The 24,732-nt window shown below is 41.3% G+C and overlaps 1 protein-coding gene across 1 annotated transcript in view; it reads left to right on the top strand.

Moving 5' to 3' along the window:
- The window catches only part of CC2D1B (coiled-coil and C2 domain containing 1B), an 83,021-nt gene that overhangs the window by 37,988 nt on the left and 20,301 nt on the right, over positions 1–24,732 (top strand). Inside the window, exons 16-18 of the mRNA XM_060231811.1 lie at positions 20,111–20,236; positions 21,734–21,792; positions 24,462–24,578. Of these exons, the coding sequence (XP_060087794.1) occupies positions 20,111–20,236; positions 21,734–21,792; positions 24,462–24,578 (302 nt within the window). The remainder of the gene's footprint in view (positions 1–20,110; positions 20,237–21,733; positions 21,793–24,461; positions 24,579–24,732) is intronic.

Below are 24,732 nucleotides of genomic sequence, written 5' to 3'. Positions count from 1 at the left end.
AGCATCCGCTTGGTTAAACAAAAGGTCCCAGGTTCAATCCCTGGCATCTCCCAACTAAAAGGGGTCCAGGCAAATAGGTGTGCCAAAAACTCAGCTTGAGACCTTGGAGAGCCGCTGCCAGTCTGAGTAGGCAATACTGACTTTGATAGACCAAGGGTCTGATTCAGTATAAGGCAGCTTGATATGTTCATACTGTAGGATGGGAGAGACTTTTCCTGGCAGTAGTATGTGCAAAAAGGCTCCAGGGGTCATAGCCGACTGTACACTACACATGCATCAGCAATATAATGTGGCAGCTAAAAACGCAAATGCAATTTTGGGCTGTGTCAACAGAAGTATAGTGTCCAGATCACATGAAGTGATAATATCACTTTGCTCTGTTTAGACCTCACTTGGAGTATTGTGTTCATTTTTGGGCACTACAATTTAAGGATATAGAGAAGCTGAATGTATCCAGAAGAGGGCAACAAAGATGGTGAGGGGTCATTGTTTTGCTAGATGGCCATCTGACAGCAGTGCTGATTGTGTGAACAGGCAGTTCATGAGAGAGAGGGCAGGAAGCGTTGCATTGTGGCTTAGTTCCCTTAGTGGATGTTCCTGTCGTGACTCTGCATTCTGGTGCTGAACTGTCAAAAGATGGGGACAAGGTCCTAAAAGATCTGGTGGACTGAAAGAATGAGTCCGTGCTCAAGAAGTCTCATGAGGCAGCTTCCTTAGCCATTAGAACTTGATTGGTGCTTTCTAACTTCAGTTGGGTGATAGTCATATGGGCAGACAACCTGCTACAACATCTGGATCCAGATCCACTGACTTTCAAGAGATTCTTGCTAAACATTAAGCAAGCAACTCAGTTCACAGTGGATGCCTCTCAAGACAATGTTCAGTATTGCACCAGAGCTCAGGGAGCAAACGTTGTGGTGAGACATAATCTATGGCTTAAAGATTGGAAGGTGGACCCTCTGTTAAAATCCAGCCTTTCCACAGAAACTCTTAGTGGAGAGTAAGGAGAAGAAAAAAGCTGTGCCTTCTATCTACATCTACTAATAATGAGAAGGACTACAAAATGAATTACTTTAGATTCTACAGGTTTCCCAACAAGAAGCAGAGACAATAAAGATGTCAGGGGTGGACGCCAGTTATCAATCAAGGTTTTAATGTAGGTAGTTCACCAATGCCAAGCAATGAAGCATTGGCACACCAGGAAAAAAAGCCCTCAGCCTGACTGCAGGATTGGAGGATGCTTCATCAATTTTGTGGAACAGAGGAAAAGAACTTCCACAGATTGTTGGGTACTATCCATCCCCTCGATACCATCGAGTCTACCATCGCTACTCCTGTTCACCTTCGGATGAGGGATTCAGACTTTCTTGGTACCATGAACTTAATGTTGCTTCTCATAGAGACTTTGAAGTTACACTTCCTCGACTCCGTGACCTCGAACCCTCACCATCTCAAACCCAAGACACTGCCTATCTTTCATCTCGAAACCATGAACCTTCTTGGTACCGTGAGTCTCATATGCCATCTCGAATCCATGACATCCCAATTTGCTCCACTATGCCTGCAGCACCTGCCACGACTTCGAGCACTCTGCCACCATGACCTAAGTCTATTCCTCTTCCAGAGGACCCCAAGTCTGCACCGACCAAACCTAATACAGCTCTTCAGGAACCAGACTACTCTGAATCCGAGAAGGACAGCTCATGTACTTCCGATTCTGAACATCCACCTGGCTCCCCCGGCTCTGACTCTACTCGACCAAATCGTCTTTCCCCATCTGATGGATCTAAAGCCTGTCTTAACCTCATCACCACTGTGGCTGAGGCCTTGAATGTGACTCTCCCATCGGACTCACCCAAGATTTCGGACGCAGTACATGACCTGGTTCAGGCTGATTTTCCTTCTGGATCACTCCTACCTATGCTACCAGTGCATTTGGAAGGACTTCGTGAGGCTTGGGACAAACCTGCCTCTGTTCCACCTACCTTGAGGCGTTTTGATTCCTTATATAGAATCCATGCTCCGGAATCAAAATTTTTGGCCTCACATCCAGCTCCAAATTCTATCATTGTCCATTCCACATCTAAAGCCAAACCTTCAAGACCTTCTGATCGTGAGGGCCGAAAGTTGGACACTCTAGCCTGCAAAATCTACAATCTTGCTTCTACCAACCCAAAGGTGAATAATTATTTGGCTTATTTCTCCGCCTACACCTTCAATCTTGCTAACCAATTTACACCACTCATCCCTTCTCTCCCGGAGACTTCTCAGAGGGTGGATTCCAACTTAGTTTCCGAACTCTCCAGAGTTTCTAAGCAGCAAATAAATTCCATCAGGCATGCTGTTTCGTGCTCTTCTAGGGTTTTCGCATCCTCGGTTGCGTTAAGGCGCCATGCTTGGCTCAGATCCACAAATCTTCAACCAGGTATCAAGCAGAAAATCGAGGACCTTCCCTTTGATGGCCTTGGACTGTTTCACACCTCCACTGATGAGGTTCTCACATCTGTTGATGATGGCCGTAAGAGAGCTAAGCGGCTTGGAGTCACTCAACCAGTTCCACAACAGTTTAACCAGCCGAGACCTTGGAAACCATCATATCAAAGGTGTCAATATTCTTCAAAACAGTCTGAATACTGGAAGTGGAAAGCCCCTCAACAAAAACAACTTTTCCACCAGAATCCACGCTCTCAGCAAGCCAAAAAGTCTACCTGGCCAGCCAAGCAGTCTCTTTGACTTCGCTCCATGCTCTTTTCGACAGCTGGATCCTCTTTATCAGACCAGACTTTTCCCTTTCTACCAGACTTGGAATTTGATCACCACAGACTCTTGGGTGCTCACCATAATTCGGCTAGGTTACGCCATCAAGTTCATTTTGCCCCCTCAACATCATCATTTCATTGTCACCCCGCTGTCTTTTCATCTCCAACAAGAGATCATGGACTTGCTCCAAAAAAATGCGATAGAGCCTGTTCCTCATCACCATCAGGGAACAGGTTTCTACTTACGATACTTCCTGGTTCTGAAGAGGGTCGGCGGCAAAAGACCCATTTTGGATCTCAGGAGACTAAACAAACGGATAGTCTACAAAAAATTCAGAATGATCTCTGTTCAATCGATCCTGCCCTTAATTCCCCAGAATTCATGGATGGTTTCCCTGGATCTCTAGGATGCCTATTTCCACATAACCATCAGACCTCAGCACCACAAATATCTGCGTTTCGCCATGTGGCAACATCACTTCCAGTATTGAGTCCCACCGTTCGGGCTGTCCACCGCCCCAAGGGTGTTCACGAAATGCATGGCAGTGGTGGCGGCTGTCTTGCATCTTCGCAGCTCTCTGTTTTCCCGTACATAGACGACTGATTGATAATCGCCCCTACAGCACATCAACTTGTGAAGGATCTCAAAACAATCCTTTCTCTTCTCGCCTCCTTGGGCCTGTGCATGAATGTTACCAAGTCTCATCTCACCCCAACGCAGGATCTACAGTTCATAGGTGCTCGTCTTTGCACGTCCCCTCACCTCGTCTATCTTCCCTTGGATCGGGCCCAAACTATTCTGTCATTGGCCCAGGAGGTCATACTTTCTCCGACACAACCTGCGATCATCATTCAATGTCTTTTGGGTCTCAGGGCCGCAACAACTTTGGTACTTCGTTTTGCCAGACTGCGTTTTCAGCCACTCCAGCTCTGGTTCGTTTGTGCCTACCACCCTTACGTACAACCTCAGAGCACCATCCTTACTGTACCTCAGAGAGTTCAACTCTCCCTCTCCTGGTGGACAGTCCCAAACAATCTACTCTGTGGAATGCCCTTTGTTTTTCCCCCTCCGTCTGCTGTTGTAACTACAGATGCCTCCAAATGGGGATGGGGAGCCCACTTAGAGGACAAGACTGTCAGGGGTCTATGGACTGCCTCCGAGAGTGCCATGCACATAAACTGCCTGGAACTTATTGCTGATCACAGGGCTCTTCAGTCCTTTCTCCCGTCTTTAACTGACCAACATGTTCAGATTACAACGGACAACATGGCTACAGTTTTTCTACGTGAACAGGCAGGGTGAGACCAAGTCCATCCATCTATGTCGACTAGCCATAGCCCTATGGAAGTGGTGCATCAGGAACGAAATCTGCCTGACTGCTCTCCATTTGCCAAAGATAGAGAACGTGTTGACCAACTCCCTCAGCAGAATTCGCCTTGACGACCACGAATGGTCCCTCAATCCATGCTATCTGCATCGCATCTTCGCATGCTTCGGGCTTCCATGATTAAGATGTCTTTGCGACAAGGGCCAACTCAAAATGCCGTTGCTTTTACTCCAGGAGAAGCAACTTTGCTTTTCTTCCCGTTTGGAAAGGGCCACTACATTACCTTCCCCCCTCCCAACTCCTTTAATTACTCGATCTCTTCTCAAGATCATTCGGGACGGTACAGATTGCATCCTAATAACGCCATGGTGGCCACGGCAACCGTAGTTTACGAGACTCCTTCAGCTGTCTCATCACACGCCTTCCTTTGGCAGACAACCTTCTCACCCAGAATCAGGGCCAGATATGGCACCACAATCCCCAGATCCTAGGGCTCACAGCATGGAGAATACAGCCATAGACTTGTCATTAAATGTTGCACAAGTTATCCTAAATGCCAGGAAACCTTCCACTAGACGTTCATACCAGTGTAAATGGAAGCGCTTTTGCTCTTTTGTGCTTTCTCAACAACTTGATCCAGAGACTGTACCTCTCCCTTCAATCTTAGAATACCTTTTGTCATTACAAGTTTCTGGTCTCAGTTATTCCTCCTTGAGGGTTCATCTTTCAGCTATCTTGGCTTTCCATAAGCCTGTCGACAGGCAGACTGTTTTCTCCCATAGACTGTCGAAATCATTCCTCAGGGGTATGTTGGACCTTCACCCTCCTGTTAAACCAATTGTGCACGTTTGGAGTCTGTCACTAGTTCTTGCGCAACTTATGAAACCTCTGTTTGAGCCCTTAGCTCAACTTTCTTTCCTGGAAGACTGCCTTGTTGATTGCACTCACTTCTGGCAAGTGAGCTAGTGACTTGTGTGCGTTCCGCTCTGACCGTCCTTATACAGTTTTTCACAGGAACAAGGTGGTCCTAAGAGCGGATCCGACTTTCCTACCTAAAGTTGTTTCAAAATTTCATCTTTCAACTTCTACTTCATTACCCACATTCTTTCCTGAACCTAAGGACTTTGGACAAAAAGCTCTACACACTCTCGACGTCAGAAGAGCTTTGTTTTTTTATCTCTCTTGTACACAGCCCTTTCATAAGGACCCTAACTTGTTTGTGGCCCATGGTAATCCCCAAAGAAGATGTAAAATTTCTACCCAGAGACTCTCTAACTGGGTATCCATTGCATTTCGGTTGTGCTACGAAGTTGCTAAGCAACCTTTACCTGAGGGTCTCAAGGCTCATTCGGCTAGAGCAGTCTCAACCTCCTCGGCCTTCCTTGAGGGCATCTCCTTAGAGGACGTATGCTCTGCCTGCATCATGGTCCTCTCTGTCCACGTTCGTCTCCCACTATGCTTTGGACGTTTGTGCCAGGCGTGATGCCTCCTTCGGCCAAGCGGTTCTGAGGGCCATCTTCCACTGAAGTCATCCCAGGTGAGTGCACGCATGCATTGTAAGTATTTAATTTTTCTTGCCAGCACCCACCTCCTTTTCTGACCTTCAGCTTGCTAATCACCCTTGTGTGGGACTGCACAGAGACCACAATGAAGATAAACAGGTTGCTTACCTGTAACTGAAGATCTTCGAGTGGTCATCTCTGCAGTCACATACGCCCACCCAGCCTTCCCCTCTGCTGGCTTTTTCTGCTCTGATTTTTACCTACATAGACTGTCAGTAGCGGCTGGAAGAAACTGAGTGGGAGGAGCACCTCCTGTTCGCTCCAGGCATGCACAGTTGATGCCTGCTCCCCAGGGCGAGCGGGAGAGCGCGCCAGAAGCGCTCTAAGCAAGCTATTGGAGACTCCGAGGTACAGATTCATTGCCAGTGGCAAGACCCATGTGTGTGACTGCACAGATGACCACTTGAAGATTAACAGTTACAGGTAAGCAACCTGTTTTTCTCGCAGGAGTTGTCCTTGAAAGGGCAGCTTCTGGGAGAGTTCTCTTGGCCCCACCTACCTCATAGGGTGTCTGTTGTGGGGGAAGAAGATAAAGGAGATTGTAAGCCGCTCTGAGACTCTGATTCAGAGAGAAGGACAGGATACAAATCTTCAGTCTTCTTCAAGAACATTTTTCTGACTTCTGTGTTTAAAAAGTCATTAAGCTGAAAAACATCAACCAATGAGTCAAGAGGTACCGGTTTCAATTCCCTCACATCATAGTGACAACTGATGTCAGTTTGAAGGGATGGGGCAAAGTGATTCAAGAAAAATGGATATCTAAACAGATAAAGAACAGTATAAACTGCCTCAAGCTACGAGCAATAAAGCTCACATTATTTGCCTTGCAGAAGCTGATAAAAGGAAAATTTGTCCTGGTTTGAACAGACAACTTATGTGAAAATCCACATAAACCATCAAGGGGGAACCCCAGCTCTTCTTCTTCACCAGGAATCAATAGAGATATTTCAGTGGACAGAAAAACAACTGCTAAGATTGAGAGCTCAACATGTCCATGGCGTGCTAAACACGTGGGCAGATTGGCTAAGTCAGAAGGATATGGTGCAGGTAGAATGGTTGTAGAATGAAAAGGTGTTTCAGGAGTTAACAAAATGCTTTGGGTTTCCAGTAATGGACCTTTTTGGCAACTTTAAACAAACATAAAGTTTCAAGATTCCTGTCCAGGTTCACAGTACAGAGGCAGAAGGAACAGACAGTTTTTACCTCAGCTGACCAAAAGGTTTCCCTCCACAGCCAATACTCTGCAGAGTCCTGGGCAAAATACAGGAGGAAAAGGTGAACATAATTCTGCTAGCTCCTTACTAGTCGAAGAGGCCTTGGTCCTCTTGAGTTGATTCAGTTATATATATTTTATTAGAATTTTAAGAAATAGGACAAGGAAATAGAGAATGGGGAAAAGGAAAAAAGGAAAGGGGAAGTAACGTTTCGATATAAACTCTGCATCATTCATTTACAAATGTTTCTCATAGTCTATAAAAGTTTACAATCTTTATATCTAATAGTTTGCTAATATAAACACTAAAATGTCCAAATTGAGGAATTACAAGTATGTGTCATATAAGAGTCAAATTTGTGTTTTCAACGATTCATAAAAGGGTTTCCAAGGGTTCTCTTCATTTCGTATTAGTCTACCCTTAAGATGAAGTGCAAGGGGATCTGTTTCAGCTGTCTCTAATATTTTATGAATCAAGTCCTTCTTCGGAGTTTCATGATGTTTCCAGTTTTGTGCTGTCAAAAGTCTTGCTGCAGTAATATGTATCATCAAGTGTTTGTCTTGTCTCAAAAGGTCCATCGGTAGAATACTCAATAAGAAAAGTTCCGGTTTAAAATATATATGAGATTTCAATATCTTTTGGCCCAAATATCTTATGGCCCAAATTTTGCACCCACTTTATCATAGTATCTTTCACTTCTTCATCTTGTAACTTCATTTGGAGAAGCATTGAATAAATTCTCTTTATTAGATGTTGGTGTGGACCCAAAATAAATTTATCAAAACCTTGTTGATCAGTAATAAATCCTGTTACTTTGTCTCTAGCATATCTTGACTCTAGCTGAAGCCTGGTCCACCAGTTGAAAGTTACATTGTAGGTCAGTAACTCTTCTTGTGTTTTCAGTTCATCATTAGTCTTTAACAATTCTTCATATGTAAGTATCATATTTGATGACAGTAGTATTGGTTGAATAAAAGCTTCAGTTGGTGAGACCCACTTAGGAACCTTGTTGTAAATTTTTGGTTTTAACCAGGACCACACCTGGCTAAGAGACCTTCTAATTAAATGAGTATTGAAGCATTTTTGAGTATTTGTTTTCTGGTAGCACAGATATAAATGCCATCCCTTGACAAGATCATGTCCCTCTAATATTAACAATCTCCTATTTTTAATAGTATCCAGTCTCTCACCCATGCTGGAGCACAGGCTTTATAATATGCCAGCCAGGATGGGCAAATCCTGCCCTTTCTTTGGAGTCTTGAAGCGCTTTCAACTTGATTCTCGGTTTTTTATTCTGCCAAATAAAACTAGTAGTTAGTATATTTAGCTCTTGAAAGAACATCTTTGGTAACATCATAGGAATAGTTTGGAAAAGAAAAAGTATCCTTGGCAGTATGTTCATTTTAATTGTTGCTATTCTTCCCATCAACGAAATACTCGTCTTTCCATGTTTCCACATCTTTTTTTATTTCCTTAATTAGTTTTTCATAATTCTCTTTATATAAAGTACTTACTTTATTAGTAAGTTGAATACCCAAATATTTGACTTTCTTCTCATATGCAAATCCTGATTCTTGTTGAAAGCTTTTAATTTGATGAATAGTCATATTTTTGATAGAAAGTTTTGTTTTCTGGTAATTAATCTTCATACCTGCCACTTCTCCAAATTGCTTAAGATTCAACACCAGATGTTTAACAGAGTCCGCCGGTTGTTCTAAGACAAAGACCATATTATCAGCAAATGCTCTCAATTTGAAATGTTCACCTCTAAATGAAAGTCACTTAATATTAGAGTCATTTCTGATATGATTGTTCAGTGTTTCCAGCATAAGGATAAATAGTAAAGGGAACAAAGGACAGCCTTGTCTTGTACCTTTCTGAATCTCAATAGAGTCTGCTAAATCTCCGTTTATTACAACTTTTGCTGTTTGCTGGTTATAGATAACTCGAATATTCTTGAGGAAGTCAGTTCCACAGTTCATAAACTCTAATTGTTGCAGCATAAACTCCCAATTAAGATTATCAAAGGCCTTCTCTGCATTTAAGAAAATAAATGCCATAAGTCTTTTGCCTCTTTAGGAATCAGCGAAATGCAAGCTTCTTGCCAGGAAGGTGGCATCTTACCTTCATCTATTTTATCTAACAGCAGCTTATAGAGAAGAGTTAAACAATCCGTAAAAGTTTTGTAATATTCTGCTGGTAGACCATCAGGACCTGGTGCTCTACCCTCTTTTTGTAATCTTATAGCTTCTCCAATTCGTTCATTGTTATAGGGTCATTCAAATTTTTTTGTTGTTCTTTAGAGAAGGGTTGAGCACTGTATTGGACCGGGTCTTCTTTCACAGCTTCTTTGTCTACTTTTACGCCTTTATAGAGATGTTTGTAATAGTTCTCTATTATTAAAGATTTCAGGTTTTCACGACTGGTAACATCATTAGGGATTGTAGAATCTTTCGGGCTCAAGTTTTTGGAAGAAAAACTTTCTCCAGTAGAACACGGCACTTGAGCCCGAAAGATTCTACAATCCCTAGTTCTCTATTATCTTTGCCATTTCCTTGTTTGTGAATTTTTATATGTTATCGCTTCCTCTGAGGGATATGATAGTTCCTTTTGCCTGTTCTTTTTTCAGTCTGTATGCCACCCATCTACTTGGTTTGTTGGCATTTTCAAAATAATTCTGTTTAGCACATTTCATTTTTTTTCCTACCTCGTCCATCAGTAAGAGATTAAGTTGATGTTGCAGAAATTTATTATTAGTTTGCAGTTCTGTTCTAAACCATTCTTAAGTTCTTTTTCTGCTTTGCTCAATTTCAGATTTAAATCTTGAATTCGGTTTACTCTTTCTTATGTTTAGCTGCAAACCGTAATAGCTACTCCTCTAAAAAAACCTCCCAGACTGTTTTTATGGCTACTTCATGATTTATATTTTGTTTAAAGAAGAAGTTGCATGCTTTTTTTGTTTCTTGTACAAAGTCTTTGTCCTTCAACAGCTTTGTATTTAAATTCCATCTTCCTCTCCTTCTTACATCATTTAAGTTGATCGTTAAGGCGCTATGATCTGATATTACTCATGGATGAATATCTGCCTGGTCAGTCTTTCATCGAACCTGTTGACAGCCAACACATATCAATTCTAGACCAGGACTGATGTCTGTGGGAAAAATAAGTATAATCTTTTGATGAAGGAAATCTTGTTCTCCAAGCATCCACAAAATTTAACTTATCTGCTAATTTCAGGAAGTGGGTAGGTAGCGTCATTCCTTTGGATTTTGTTTCGGGAGTGGCCTTCCTATCAAGATCTTTATTGAAAATAGCATTAAAGTCACCTGCTACACAATATTCATCATAGTCCAAATCCAATATCTTCTGATAGAGATTCTGATAGAAATTTGCCTGATGATCATTAGGGGCATATATATTGCCAATAAGGTCTTTTTGCCTTCTAAATTTAACTCCAAAAAAAAGGGGGAAGCTACCTAATACCTGGAAAGAAGCAGTAATCTCATTAATACCAAAAGAAGACAGAGATGCCACAAATGTAAAAAATTATAGACCAAGCTCATTACTTAATAATGATTATAAAATATATGCTAGTATACTAGCAGAACGCCTGAAGCAGCATTTGAATAATTTTATTAAAGAAGAGCAAGCAGGGTTTCTTCCCAGAAGGCAGATCAGAGACAATATCAGAACAGTAATTGATATAATTGAATACTATGATAAACATCCAGAAAAATAAGTGGCTTTGTTTTTTGCAGATGCAGAGAAAGCTTTTGACAATGTACATTGGGAATTTATGTTTGCAGTAGTGGAGAAATTGAGTTTGGGTGAAGACTTTGAGGGAATGGTAAAAGCGATATATACTGACCAACAAGCAAGATTTTCTATTAACACAGACTTGACAGAGAAAATGGTAATTAGTAAAGGAACAAGACAAGGATGCCCTCTATCCCCATTGATATTTATAATGACTTTAGAGATATTGCTTATGCAAATCCAAGAAGACAAGGAGATAGAGAGTCTGAAATTGAAAGGTTTTTCTTACAAATACAGAGCTTTTGCAGATGATGTAATGTTTATAAACGAAAACCTGACTCAAATTACACCGTTGCTGCTTCAAAAAATTAAAGAATATGGGGAACTGGCAGGCTTTTATGTGAACAAAGAAAAGTCAAAAATTCTGTGTAAAAATATGTCAAAGGGTAAACAGGCAGAATTACAAAATTTAACGAAGTGTGAAGTGGTTTCTAAAATAAAATATTTAGGAGTAGAAATCACAACAAAAAATATTGATTTATACAAAAATAATTATGAAAAGCTCTGGCGGAAAATTGATGGAGATTTATTAAAATGGAATAGGCTGAACTTGTCTATACTGGGTAGAATATCGGCAATTAAGATGAATGTATTACCAAGGATCATGTTCTTGTTCCAGACAATTCCAATAGTGAAAGAAGATAAACAATTTAATAAATGGCAGAGAAAACTTTCAGAATTCATATGGGCTGACAAGACACCAAGAATTAAAATGAAGATTTTGACTGATGCAAAATAAAGGGGAGGGTTTTAAGGGCCAAATTTAAAATTATATCATGATGCAGTTTGTTTGGTGTAGATAAAGGAGTGGATAATGCTGTTAAATAAAAAATTATTAACATTAGAAGGCCATGGAAATACTTTTGGTTGGCATGCATACTTGTGTTATGGGAAAAGTAAGATGGATGTTTTTTTCTCACATCATTATATAAGAAGTAATTCGTTAAAGACGTGGTTGAAACACAAGAAATATGGTATGAGAGGAAACCACTTTGGATTGTGCCGACAGAAGTAATAAAGTTATATTCTGATATTGAGGAAGGAAAACGGATAGCATACAAACAATTGCTAAAAATACAAGGCGGCAAGGTGGAATTAAAATCAGTGGAAGAATTGGATTATAAATATAATTGGTTTCAATTGCAACAAATTAAAAGTCTGTTTGAACAGGATATTAGAAATGAAGGAATAAGACAGGATCAAACTGAACTGGAAAGAATGCTGTTTGGCGATAATGAAAAAATGATTTAAAAGGTATATAAATTATTATTGAAGTGGTCTACAGAGGATGAAGTGATTAAATCTCAAATGATAAAGTGGGCAATTAACATAAATAAAGATATTCAGATGGAACAATGGGAATATTTATGGAAGAACTCTATGAAAATATTGACATGTAACAATATTAAAGAAAACTGTTTTAAAATGTTATACAGATGGTATATGACTCCTAAGAAACTTTTGAAAATAAATAACCAGATGTCTGATCGACGTTGGAAATGTAAAAAACATGAAGGATCTTTCTATCACATGTGGTGGACTTGTGAAAAGGCTATACAATTTTGGCAAATGATTCAGCAAGAAATTTCAAAGATTTTGGGTTACAATATAAAGAAAGCACCTGAAGTCTTTTTGTTGGGATTACAAATGGAAAGTTTTCCAAAACAAGATAGAACATTGCTTTGGTACATGCTTTCGGCTGCACGGACATTATATGCACAGTTGTGGGAGCAAAATAAAATGGGACTGGATTATGAAAGTTATGTATTGGAGCGAAGTGGAGAAACTTACTAGAACTTTAAAAGAACTGGATATAGATAAGTATATTCAGATAAGTATAGATAAGAAATTTCAAAAGTATGTTGAAAAACAGTGGAAGGTGAAAGGACATTTGGTCATTTTTAACAGTGGTTAATTTTTTTCATTTTTTTTAATGTAAAGTGTTAACTGTAGATAAAGTAGAATTATGGAAATATACAGTGTTCTTTGCATATAAGGATTGGGCTTAATGGACAATAATTAAGATAGATAACACCAAAAATTAAGTATAGTAATATTATAAATAGACAATTAAGATAGAAAATAATAGTAATAAGTAATTTTGTTCTTATTTGTATTTTATTATAGTTATAACTGTTTTTAAAAGGTTCTTAAAAGGTTAATATTACCTTTTATTCTTTTTATATTAAGTTGAATGCACTGGGGAAGTCACAAAAAGGGGGGAGGGAGATGGGAAATGTGATGCAATATGTTTGATGTTTATTTTTGGATGATTACTGATTAATGCTGCTGAATAATAAAAATTGTTTTACACGCAATAAACTTAACTCCAAAAATAACATTCAGCCATCCTCTGAAGCAAATAAAACTTGCAGGTTAAACTTGTCTTTGATGTAATAGGCCACACCTCTTTTTTCTGTTTAAGATCTGAGGCAAAAAGGTAATTCCCAGTTTTTTATTTTGCAATAATTTTTGATCTTTCTAAGTTATGTGTGTCTCTTGTAGACAAATTACATGTTTTGAATTTGGTCTTTTGGTCAGGGAATTGAGACTTTACATTGAGAGAAATTATCTTGATTTGTTCTTTGGCCATTATGATGACTTCTTATTACTACCTTTGATTTCCCTAAGCTCTTATTTTACAGCCAGTTCGCTCCTGATCCATCTCCTTCTCTTCCTCTAGTTCTTATTGACTGTTGACTTCCCCATCATCATGATCTCCTTTCCCTTTATTTTTCTTCTTTTTGCCAGCATATTTCTCTAAAAAATATTCTGCTTTATGAATTGAAGTGATTGTGTCTTTTCCCTTCATATGTAAAGATCAGGCCTTCTGAGGTGAGCCAGGTATATGGTATTTCATTTTCTCTTAGGAAGGAACTTAGTTCTTGATATTCTCTTCTCTTTTGTCTCATTGGCCAAGGAACTTCTTTCAGCACTCTTATATCCACACCTTTTATCAATATTGGAATTTCTTTGCTCTGTTTAAGGATCAGGTCCCTAACTTTTTGCCTAGCAAACCTGACATGCATCTCCCTAGAAAGTGCCCTTTTCTGAACAAATGCAGAGGAAAACCAAGCAGCATAATCTATTTCATATCTCATATCCAAGTGTTCATCTTGCAACATTTCAGTTAAGGCCTCTGACATTGTTTTGACAATATCTTCTGATTCATCTTCTGGAATGTTCTGAAATCTCAACATATATGCTGCCCTTTCCATTTCAAGTTGAAGGGTTCTGGATTCTACCATATTTGGTTTTTTTTTCTCTAGTTCAGCTTTGAAATCTGTCTTCACCACCTTTGTATCTAGAGCCTTCATCAACTTATTGGTTTCATTTGTTTGGTTTTTGCATTCCCTTACATCTCCTTGAACTTGTTGCATTTGTTCACCTAAAGTTACAACTCTGACATGGCCTTAATGTCAATTGTAGATCTTTAATTTCTTCCAGTAAATTAGGAGTGACCAATTTGGCAGAGCCAGTCTGGGTGCTTGGAGATGGCATATTCACCTTTTTATTCATTGTGGCAAAGATTGGTAATTCAATATACACAGGAGAAAGCTTGGTACAGCAGTATGAGCTTTAGAGCTTTAAAAGCTATACAACATCTAATGTTTGTGATGATCCCCCCCCCCCTTTTAACTGAGAGGGATTCCCTCAATACAAAAGGAATGTTTACCTTTGACCAAAATTTGTTATGGAACACAGCGTACTGTGGCAGTCCACAATATTTTATTTATTCTTTTTTTTATTTATTCGAGATTTATATCCCGCCCTTCCCACAAGTGGCTCAGGGCGGCTTCCAAAATTGATCAAACATGAAAATTAAACAATTTTAAGTATAAAAACAATTAAATATTTAAGCAATTAAAACCTTAAAAACCAATAAAATTTCAATTACATATAAACAGATGGCTGGCCAAGTTACATCAAGTTTTCATCCTAGCTAGGTGTAAGCTAGCCGGAAGAGGGTCGTCTTACAGGCCCTGCAGAACTGAACCAGGTCCCGCAGGGCCCTCACCTCCTCCAGCAGCTGATTCCATCATGTGGGGGCCATAACGGAGAAAGCCCTTTTTCTGGTGGATTTCAAGCGGGCTTCCTTTGGCCCGGGGATAGTGAGGAGATTTTGTGTTCCTGACCTCAGTGCTCTCTGGGGAACATGTGGGGAGAGACGGTCCTTCAGGTAGGCAGGTCCCAGGCCATATAGGGCTTTAAAGGTAATAACCAGCACCTTGTACCGGACTCGGTATATCACTGGAAGCCAGTGCAGAGTCCGAAGACCCGGCCGAATGTGTCCCCACTTTGGGAGACCCAGTAACAGCCGGGCCGCGGCATTCTGCACCAGCTGCAGTTTCCGAGTCCGGGACAGCGGTAGCCCCATGTAGAGGGCATTGCAGTAGTCCAACCTCGAGGTGACCGTAGCATGGATCACTGTTGCTAGGTCGTCGCGCTCCAGGAAGGGGGCCAGCTGCCTTGCCCGCCTAAGATGAAAAAATGCGGACTTGGCAGCGGCTGCTATCTGAGCCTCCATCTTTAAGGAAGGCTCCAACAGCACCCCCAAGCTCCTGACCCTGTCCGCCGCCGTCAGCGGCGCACCATCAAAAGCTGGCAGGGGGATCCCCCCCCGGGCCGCGGCAACCCAAGCAAAGGACCTCTGTCTTCGTAGGATTTAGCTTCAGCCCACTCAGTCTGAGCCACTCAGCCACGGCCCGTAATGCCCGGTCAAGATTTTCTGGGGCGCAGACCGGCCGGTCGTCCATCAGTAGATAGAGCTGGGTGTCATCAGCGTACTGGTGACACCCCAGCCCATAATATCTGTTATAAGCAGATCAGGTACTAAATTCAGCAATATTTTCCCAGTAATAGAATACACACCAGTAAGCCGCCAACCCAAACAACCCAGCCACAAATATAGCCAGTGTTAAGATACACAAATCTTATTGAAGCATACAGTTCTTGTTATGTAGCCAGAAAAAAAGTGGTAGACAAAATAAAGTCCTTTATATCGGCTGCACAGAAAGGCAGAACAGAAACCAGTCTCACCCACAGGGTCCGTCTTCCCAACAGGTTCAGCTCCAATCGTAAAGAGAATGTTTACAAGAATCCAAAGGGCAGTAGTATTTGTATTAAAATGTCAAACTGCAAAAAGTCCAAATTGCATTAACCAAAAGATATCCATGTTTGTAGAAGCTGTTCCTGGAACCAGAAGCCCTGTAACTTTTGTCTTATATCCAAATTTTTATACTCCTCAATCCTTGGAAAGAGAACTGAATAAAACTGTAATCCACAGCGAGGAAGTCAGTTCTTCTCAGATTGTAACAGTATAGCTGTTGAAAATTGACACCAGCAGACATAGAATGCAGAAATACCAATCTTCGGCAAGAGAAGAGCCAGGCATGCCCTAAAAACTCTTGCCTCACCTCTTCTCTAATAAATCAATAACTTAACAAAAACACATGCAGCCAACACGGGAGACTTCTTCAATTTACATGAAATACCACTGGGGACGTTTAAAAGCCGAGAGGAACAGGGTAGGGGGGTAACCCCTCCCTCTTCCCCTTTTCTGCAATCGTCTCAGTTTCTCCCCCTTAATGAAGCTTATCCTCCTTGAGTTATAAATCCATAAGCAAAGCAAAACAGAAGTTAGAAAATTCAGTTCTTGTAAAAGCAAGAAATTAGACTGCAAAGATGCACATCAACAGAAAAGTATAAGTTTGAAAACAGTCCGGAAGTCACCTCTTGTCCAAGATGATGATCAAGGTGATATCGGTGAAGGAGCTTCATGGCAACTGGAGACCTGTGGACCAAACCACCACTCAGACCACTGTCTCCTGTCAAGCCACCTGCTGGGGGGAGGCCTTTACCAAGGTTTCCCCTTCAGTCCCCCGGGTGGGGGGCCATCCAGTCACCTGATTCAGGACCATTCGCTGGACAGCTCTCCGTGAACATGTCCTGCAGTGAGGTGCCAATTCCGGAAACTGACCTCTTGAGTTGATTCAAATGTTGATAATGGAACCTCGGAGGATTCCCATCAAACAAGATGTATTGAATCAAGACCCTGTTTGTCATCGAGATCCTCGTTGGATAAAATTGATGGCATGGAGACTGAACGGAAAGACTTTGAACTGTCCAGATTATCAAAAGATACTTCAGGTACTATGTTTCAGGCAAGAAGACTAGCAACTAAACATATATACAATTACACATGGTTGGCTTTCAGAAAATGAACAGTTGATCAATGTGTGAATCCTCTAGAGCCATTGCAGCAAGATATTATTGCCTTTCTTCGTGCAGGATGGAAGAAAGAACCTTAACCAAACACATTAAAAAGACAAGTGGCAGCTATTTCCATTGTACTAGGCAACTTGGGGATGGGGAACATAACCACCAACAAATACATTAAAAGGTATCTTGCGTGAACAGTGTGATTAGCGCCTCTGGTTCAACATAGCTTTCTACTGACTTGAAACATCTCTTGTGGAACGTCAGTGAGGAGAGTTTTAGAAATGGGGGATCTTTCAGTAAGGAAAGGGTTGTGTACCTTCCACAAGGAGACACTGGTATTAAAAACTGACCCAGTCGTCTTTCCAAAGGTAAATTCTTCATATCATCTAAGCCAGCAGTTACTCTTGCTGTCTTTGTGTCCCAGACCTGCTCATCCAAAAGAAAGGCTGTGGCACAAATTGAATGTCAGAAGGGCCCTTTGAATTGAACAGTCTCATCAAGCTTTCTAATGCTTTTTATGTGTTGTATGGGACTTTAAGTCTTGGGAAGAAGGTCTTGATGTTGACTATAGTCTTCTGAATAAAAATGTGTTTCTGCAAGGCTTATGATGTTCAGGGTCTCCAAACTCCTATAGAGATTATAGCTTATTCCATTAGAGCAGCTGCTCTAGCAGCCGCTTTCTCAAACAGGGCTCCAGCTGTAAGGCAGCTAACCAAAAGGTTTCCCATATGCCTTCCTCCACAACCAATACTCAGCAGAGTTGTCCTTTTCTACTTTTGTTAAATGTTATAGGATTGACCAACAAAATTCTATGGAAGTTGCATTTGGGAGAAGGGTTCTCAAACGGGTGTTGGAGCAATGATAAGGTGCTTTTTGCCACCTGAACTAAGCTTGGTTACATAACCAGTGTGGATGCCTTCTCCCACTGAAGGAGAATGAAACATTGGACTTAACGGAAGGTTTCTTCTCTTCTGTGGGGCAAAGGCATCCACGTCACCCACGGTTGTTAAAAAAAATTGTTTAATGTTGACATGTTTGCATGCCTTGTGACATCATTCCTTACTGTTCTGGTTATTCGTTAAAGGTGTTAAAATTTAGTATTACTGAGTGGGTGTTATTGTATTGAGCTAGGGTTTTTTATGTCTGGAAGGACACCCTCTTTGTGTCTTAGGAAGGCATACAAAAATTTGCAAAGCCCTGCCTGGAGCAAGAAAGGGCTTGACCCTAACCAGTGTGGATGCCTTTACCCCATTGAAGAGAAGAAGACTTCAGGTAAGTTCGATCTTTCATTCTCCTTCCCTATTTTATCATCATAACAGTCCAATGAGGTAGGTAAAACTTAAGAACAAATGACTGACCCTACCTTCTTCCTCTCACTGCTCCTTTCTGTGCCTTCCCAAATTATGCTTCTGGGGACCTGTAAACCTGAAGGAACAGTGTAGGGGAAATCATGAGTCTGTAACAAAAGGAAAAATAGGCAAAAAGCTCCCTTCCCTGCTCTGTAGATGGAAAAGCCATTCCATTGGAGGAGCTGCTGCTGCATCTTGAGAACAGCACCTGAGGGTCCAAGTCAACATACCGTACCCTCAGCCTTGCAGGCTGTCCTTTCTTTGTGATTTTGTGGTTTTGACTTGCTTCTTTATGAATAGTGTATTTGTAGGGAGAACAGGACCAGAATTCATAACAAAAAAAAGAAATTATCCTGAATATTTTCGATATTTCTGTTCCACTTCTACCCATAAAAATGTCCAAATCATAAGAAAAAGCTCAAAATTAAACTAATTATAATTTAACAATAATGAACAGAAGTAGGAACATGGCAAAGGAAAGTGCATATTTTGCCTTGAGTTATTCCAAAGGGCACAACAGGTTTCCTTACTCATGTACATGATATCCAAATGGTGGTCACTAGGGATGGACGCAAACTGATTCACTAATCATGATTTGTGCATGAATCAGGCCTGTTCACAGCTTGTTTCAAACTGGTTTGGGAGAACTACCTCTTGTGAACCTCCCGAACCCTCCCATGGATGTTTGTAAGATTTGGGGAGGGTTGGTTCTTTCCCATCAACCTCGACTTCTCCAGGCATCCTGTGGCTGTGAGGCACTGGGGGAAGCCAAGGGGAGGCAGTTTAAACTGCCTTTGCCAAGCCTTGGCTTCCCCAAGTGCTCTGTAGCCATGGGACACTTGGAGATGTCAGTCCCAGGAGGGAAAGCTTGAACTGCCTTCCCTCAAAGCTCCAGCTGAGCCCTCAGGGAGACCTCCCCCCACAGGATCAGCCTGGGCTGGCGGACTGGGGAAGCCAAGAAAGACGGGGGAGAGATCTCTTCATTGTACCCTATGGGCCCATAGGATACAATGGAGAGATTGTGCTTGGTTGTGGTGTGACCAGTGAAGGGGTTTAAACTTTGAACCACTTCTCTCTAGAGTCACGCTGCAGCAGCAACATGATCTCTCTATTGTATCCTATGGCTCCATTGGGTGCACTGGAGAGATCATTGGCTGGAGAAGGGAGGGGTGGCATTTAAATGCCTCCCTCTCCCTCCTCTAGCCATACCACTGCTGCACTATGACTCTAGAAAGAAGGGGCAAGCCAGCTGGGGCAGGGAAGCCTAGGAGAGCGAAACTTACCCGCTGTACCCCACCTTTGCTTCCCCAAACTATGCCCAAGGGGAGGTGAGCTCAGAAGGCATTTAAATGCCTTTGGAGCTCACACGGGACCTGACAAACCAGTGAACTACCACAACCACTGATTCAGGCAAACGAATCACTATCCAACCAAACCACCATTTTCCCAGTTCGTGCCTGTCCCTGTCGGTCATCTCTTCTAATTGTCCTGGAATTCTTTTGGTCCTCCGTGTTCACTTTTTCTGCCTTTGGCTCATTATCATTGATCAGTAGCATCAGTGTCATCTGGTGGTGAGGGTATTTTATCCCATCCTTGAAAGAAAGACTGAGGTTTAACATCTCCCACAGTCACCAGGGGCTTTCTTCAGTTTTTGTGCAACTACATTAAAAGCCAGGGCAGAGTTTGTGATGCCATTGGGCCAAGGCAGTTTGACAGCAGCTTTCAGCCTGGTTTGCCAAGAGATGCGGAGATTAATCTTTGACTTCTGAGTGAAATACAGTGTTTTGATGCTGGCCCTTTTTCCAACACAACTACACTTTATTTAAGGAATTTCTATTTTGTTTGTTTGTTTCTCTGTAGCTGCCTTCCCCTCCCACAGATGATGAGGGTGACTTTATTTTTATACATCATGAGGATGTCAGACTCTCTCAGAAAGCTGAAGAAGTGTACATTCAGCTCATCAAACTGCTGAAAGACCAACATGAGGTGCGTTGTTCTTTCTGTCTGCTCCCATAGTATCGTCACTTGGCTCTTATTCGTCATTATATCTCTGCTTGTGACCTCTACTTCTCCAGTTCTGCCACCCTCAGCTGACTCACCTGTTCTGTAAGTGATCCTGTCCATTTTCTCTTGCTAGCCCTATACTTGGAATTCCCTCCCTAAATATGTACTTGATGCCATATCTCCTTTTCTGCATGTCCTTCATACCCCTTAATCTTCATTCCCACTTACAACTAAGTTTTAAAATACGTATAGCAGCATTTCCCACTTACATTTCCCTCTTTCTCTCACATCTTTAACTCTGTTGCTTTCATTTAGAAGGTAGATTCATTAGATGGTAAGACAAGGGATCTGTTTGGTATTGCTTATGTAGCTGTACATGATCTTCATGTATTCCAGTAGTACCATATAAATAACTGTGTGGTAGAAGGGGCTTCTTACCTTTTTAATTTATATTGTTTGATCCAAATTTCGTGATCAGTTCAAAGACTTCAACCCATTTCAAAATACTGATTATTTTTAGTTTACTGTCGTGTTCCCCTTCACCATCTAAATTCATTGATTAGCGTTTTTTACCTTAGAAAATGGTTATGATGAGTCACTCTTAATTGATACACATTGGATTTGGGGGTCAGTACTACCTTACTGCCTCGTTATCCTAAAAGTGAGGGTGCTAAGAAAGAACCTTCTTCAGCAGTGTTTTGTGTGTGGTTGTGGGAGTGGAAGGGTATGAGGCTGTTGAATGCTAGTGTTAGGGTTGGCACCCCATCCTCAAACACAGCAGCAAAATGTGTGCATAAACATGCATGCAATAATCTTTGCTCATTCACCTGTGGAGTAATATTTGGTGGGGGGCATGCAGAGAAGAAAATGTGAATTCAGCCAGACAGCTCCAAAGATATATTGATGCTTAAGTCTTGAAGAATGGACAGTGATTTTTTAAATTGACTCCCCCCCCCCACACACACACACACAAACACCACTGCAGACCCATAATTTCCCTTGATGCTGTTAATGTCTGCTGAAATGAGAACATGGGGGCTCAGTAAATTGCAGTGGGTGGGGGAACAAGGAAGTCCAGCTCTGCAAAGGCTGTAGATGGTTGAATATGAGTTTAGGAATGAGACTCAGGTAGATAAGCTTGAGTAACCCTGCCTTAGTCTTAATGTACATCCCTTATCTACGGTGTTTTATAAGAAGTGCAGGGTACTTGAGAGAAGTATGAAAGAAACAACTGCAATTTATTCCTTTTTTTTTCTTCAGGACATTTTCGCTGGTCTGAATTTTTGATCTGCCTTCTTATGTCCTAGTATTCCATTTATTTCTAAATTAGTCTCCAACTGTGTAGATAAATGAATGTTTGATTATAGTTTTTGTACTGGGGAAGCTGTAAAAGGGTCCATGTAATGTAAAATGCCTGTCTCTGAAATCTGTTTTTGGAAGTAGAGTGAGGTTAACATTGTTTTTCTCTTCTGTTAATAGAAATGTCTGCAGTATTCCAAGCAGTTCATGCATCTGGGGAATGTAATTGAAACTTCCCGGTAGGTTTATATTTTGCCATACCTTGGTGTCCCCATTTGTGCCTTCCATGTAGCATTAAACAGTCTGGGACTTAGATGTTATTTTGGGGGCATTTTATGAATTGATTTTGCTTTCATGCTCCAGGTCTCATTGAGAGTTGTGTCATTTGGAAGGCACAGGGCAGAATGTTGCAGGCTGCTTTGAATTATATCAGATAGTATAACTTAATTAAGGCTATAGTCTTTGTCTTGGGAATAGATTCTGTCAGACAGTCATAGGATCAGGGTCTATGTGAGCTTGTCTTGATGGAAGTGAAGCCAGGTGATGTCTTTTGTGATCATACGCACTAAATAATGCACTTTCAACCCTCTTTCAATGCACTGTCCAGCTGGATTTTACTGTGTGAAGTGACAAAATCCAGTTGGAAAGTGGATTGAAAGTGCATTATTTAGTGTGTGTGTGATCACAGCTATGGAGTGCCAGATCAACCTCCCCTGTCTTTTAAAGAAAGGTGGACAATAGCTATTGCTGGCCTTGTTTTCCATAAACTTTGGGGGGGAACACAGATTGGTGATAAAGGTTACAGATCAGCCTACCTGTTCCAGAATCAACTGGACCTTTCCTGAGTCTGAGGAAAGTTTATGCAGTTATTGACTCTCTGCTTTTAAAGGTTCCTACACACAGTTTGAGATTCTCCTGACTTTCTTCTGAGGCAGAGTAGTACATGAAGCTCTGTTGGATGCCAGTCTAAGCAGCTGTGATGTCTTCCACTTGCTCACTTAAGTGTCATATCTGTTTGGTTAGACTTTGACTTCTTAAAAGTGTATAGATACCATCACTTAGCAGCTGAGAAAGTGCTTTGCTGAGCATGATCAATATAGTAATGCTCCTACAGATATCTGTTTACTTTCTCATCTGGAATACTGTGTACATTTCTGTTTGTGTGTGTGTGTGTAAAGTGCCATCAAGTCACAGCCAACTTATGGCAACCCCAGCAAGAAGCTTTCAAGGCAAGTGAGAAGCAGAGATTGTTTCCCATCGCCTTTGTCTATGGAGTCTTGCTAGGTGGTCTCTCTTCCAAGTACCAACCTTGCTTAGCTTCGAAGATCTGACAGGATCAGGCTGTATCATGCTGCCTTCGCTCCCCACATTTCTAGTTCCTTTATCTCAAAGTGTGGAAGAGGACAACCAACAATGGTTAAGGGGTTGAATGCCTCTCTTGTAAGGAAAGGCTGAGAGTTTTTAGTTTAGAAAAGTATTACTGGAGGGCATAATAGAAGTTCATGAAATTATGCACGAGGTGAAAAAAGTGGATAGAGAAAACCTTTTCTCCCTGTCCCATATTAGGAGCATCCAGTGAAGTTGATGGTTAATAGATCAGCATGGACAAAAAGATCTTTTGCTTTTGTATGTAGTTATTTTTCCTAGATAGAATTAAAATTTGATCCATGAAGCATTTCTTCCCCCTTTTTCTTTCAAGTATAAGAACATCATAACAGTCCTGCTGGATCAGACCAATGGTTCATCTAGTCCAGCATTCTGTCTCTTCCATTAGCCAACCAGTTGCCCTGGAGGGCCAATAACAGGGAATAAAGGCTGAGACCTTCCCATAATGTTGTTTCCTGGCATTGGTATTCAGAGGTTTACTGCCTCTGTATGTGGAAGTTCCCTTTAGTCACTATGACTAATAAACACTGATAGACCTATCCTCCATTAATTTGTTTAATCCCCCTTTTAAGATATCTGTGTGTGTGGCACCGAATTCCACATTTTAATCACTCATTGTGTAAAAAGGAATTTCCTTTTGTCCATTCTGAGTCTATGGCCCATCAGCTTCATTGGATGCCATTGAGTTAAAGTCTTTTGGGAAAGGAAGAAAAAGTTCTGGCTGTCCACTCTCTTTACCTTATGTATGATTTTATAAACCCATGCAATTTTGCTTTCTTAATTGAGACATTTAGTGGTACTTATTCAGGCATACAGTATACCTTGTTCACATGATTCTGGGTTAATCTGTAATCTGGCCTGTATTTGTGAGAAGCTTTGATTTAGACTAAGCACAAACCTGCAAAATTCATGGGGGAGATCCCATCCTTTTTGTCATTCCTCCTCACTGGCACACCCACTTATCCCACTCCCCCAAAGCCACCACTTGCCTGGAAAATGCAGCAGCAACAGCAGCTATCTCAACCTCAGATCCCAGGTGCTCCTCTGACTGCCCAGCATGCAGTTGCATGGTGAGGGTTCCAGGTCCCCCCCCCCCCTCCACCCACCTACCTGTAATCTGAGTTTGGGCGTAGAACAGGCTACTCAGCAAAGTTGTACAGTTTTATTCTTTTCACTGCTTTAAGACTGAATTTTTCCATTATGTTGGAGTCTGCTTTTTCCAGATAATTGAAATGCAGTGCCCATTTCTATGATCCCTGAAGCCATCCATAATTTAAACTAAGTCCCTAAGTACCTCAGCCTAATACCCTCTAATCACTGCTGCTCTCTGGCATGAGGCTAACTCTTGTATCAGAATCCAGCCATTATTTGACTTGAATAGAGCCCACCATCCATGGATGGTATTGCTGGTGGGCACATCTTGCTCATCCATTCCTGCTTGGAACCAAAAGAAGTTCCAGCAATCGTGCTGATTTTTTAATTCATTTTCCCATCATGTTATCCTTCCTGCTGTATATTACAGGTTTGAAAAACTGGCTCAGAGTTGTAAAAAAGATCTGGACATCTTACAGCTTTCTCAAGTCCAGGGGTTGGATCCCCCAAGCCATCACTTTGAAGAGAGGACCTTTAACATTGTCAGGTATGGCAAGCCAAGGGCTGATTGTATGCAAACTAGCATGGAAGTTGTTCATTTCTACATTGTTCATTTCTTTGGTTGTTCATTTCTACAGATAGCTGTTTGTGAATTCCTTCTGAGTTCTTTAGCTGTCAGCAGCCCCGTAACCAAAAACTTT

Source organism: Heteronotia binoei, chromosome 2 (assembly GCF_032191835.1).
Source record: "Heteronotia binoei isolate CCM8104 ecotype False Entrance Well chromosome 2, APGP_CSIRO_Hbin_v1, whole genome shotgun sequence".
Taxonomy (NCBI): domain Eukaryota; kingdom Metazoa; phylum Chordata; class Lepidosauria; order Squamata; family Gekkonidae; genus Heteronotia; species Heteronotia binoei.
This window is presented reverse-complemented; position numbering and strand designations above follow the sequence as displayed.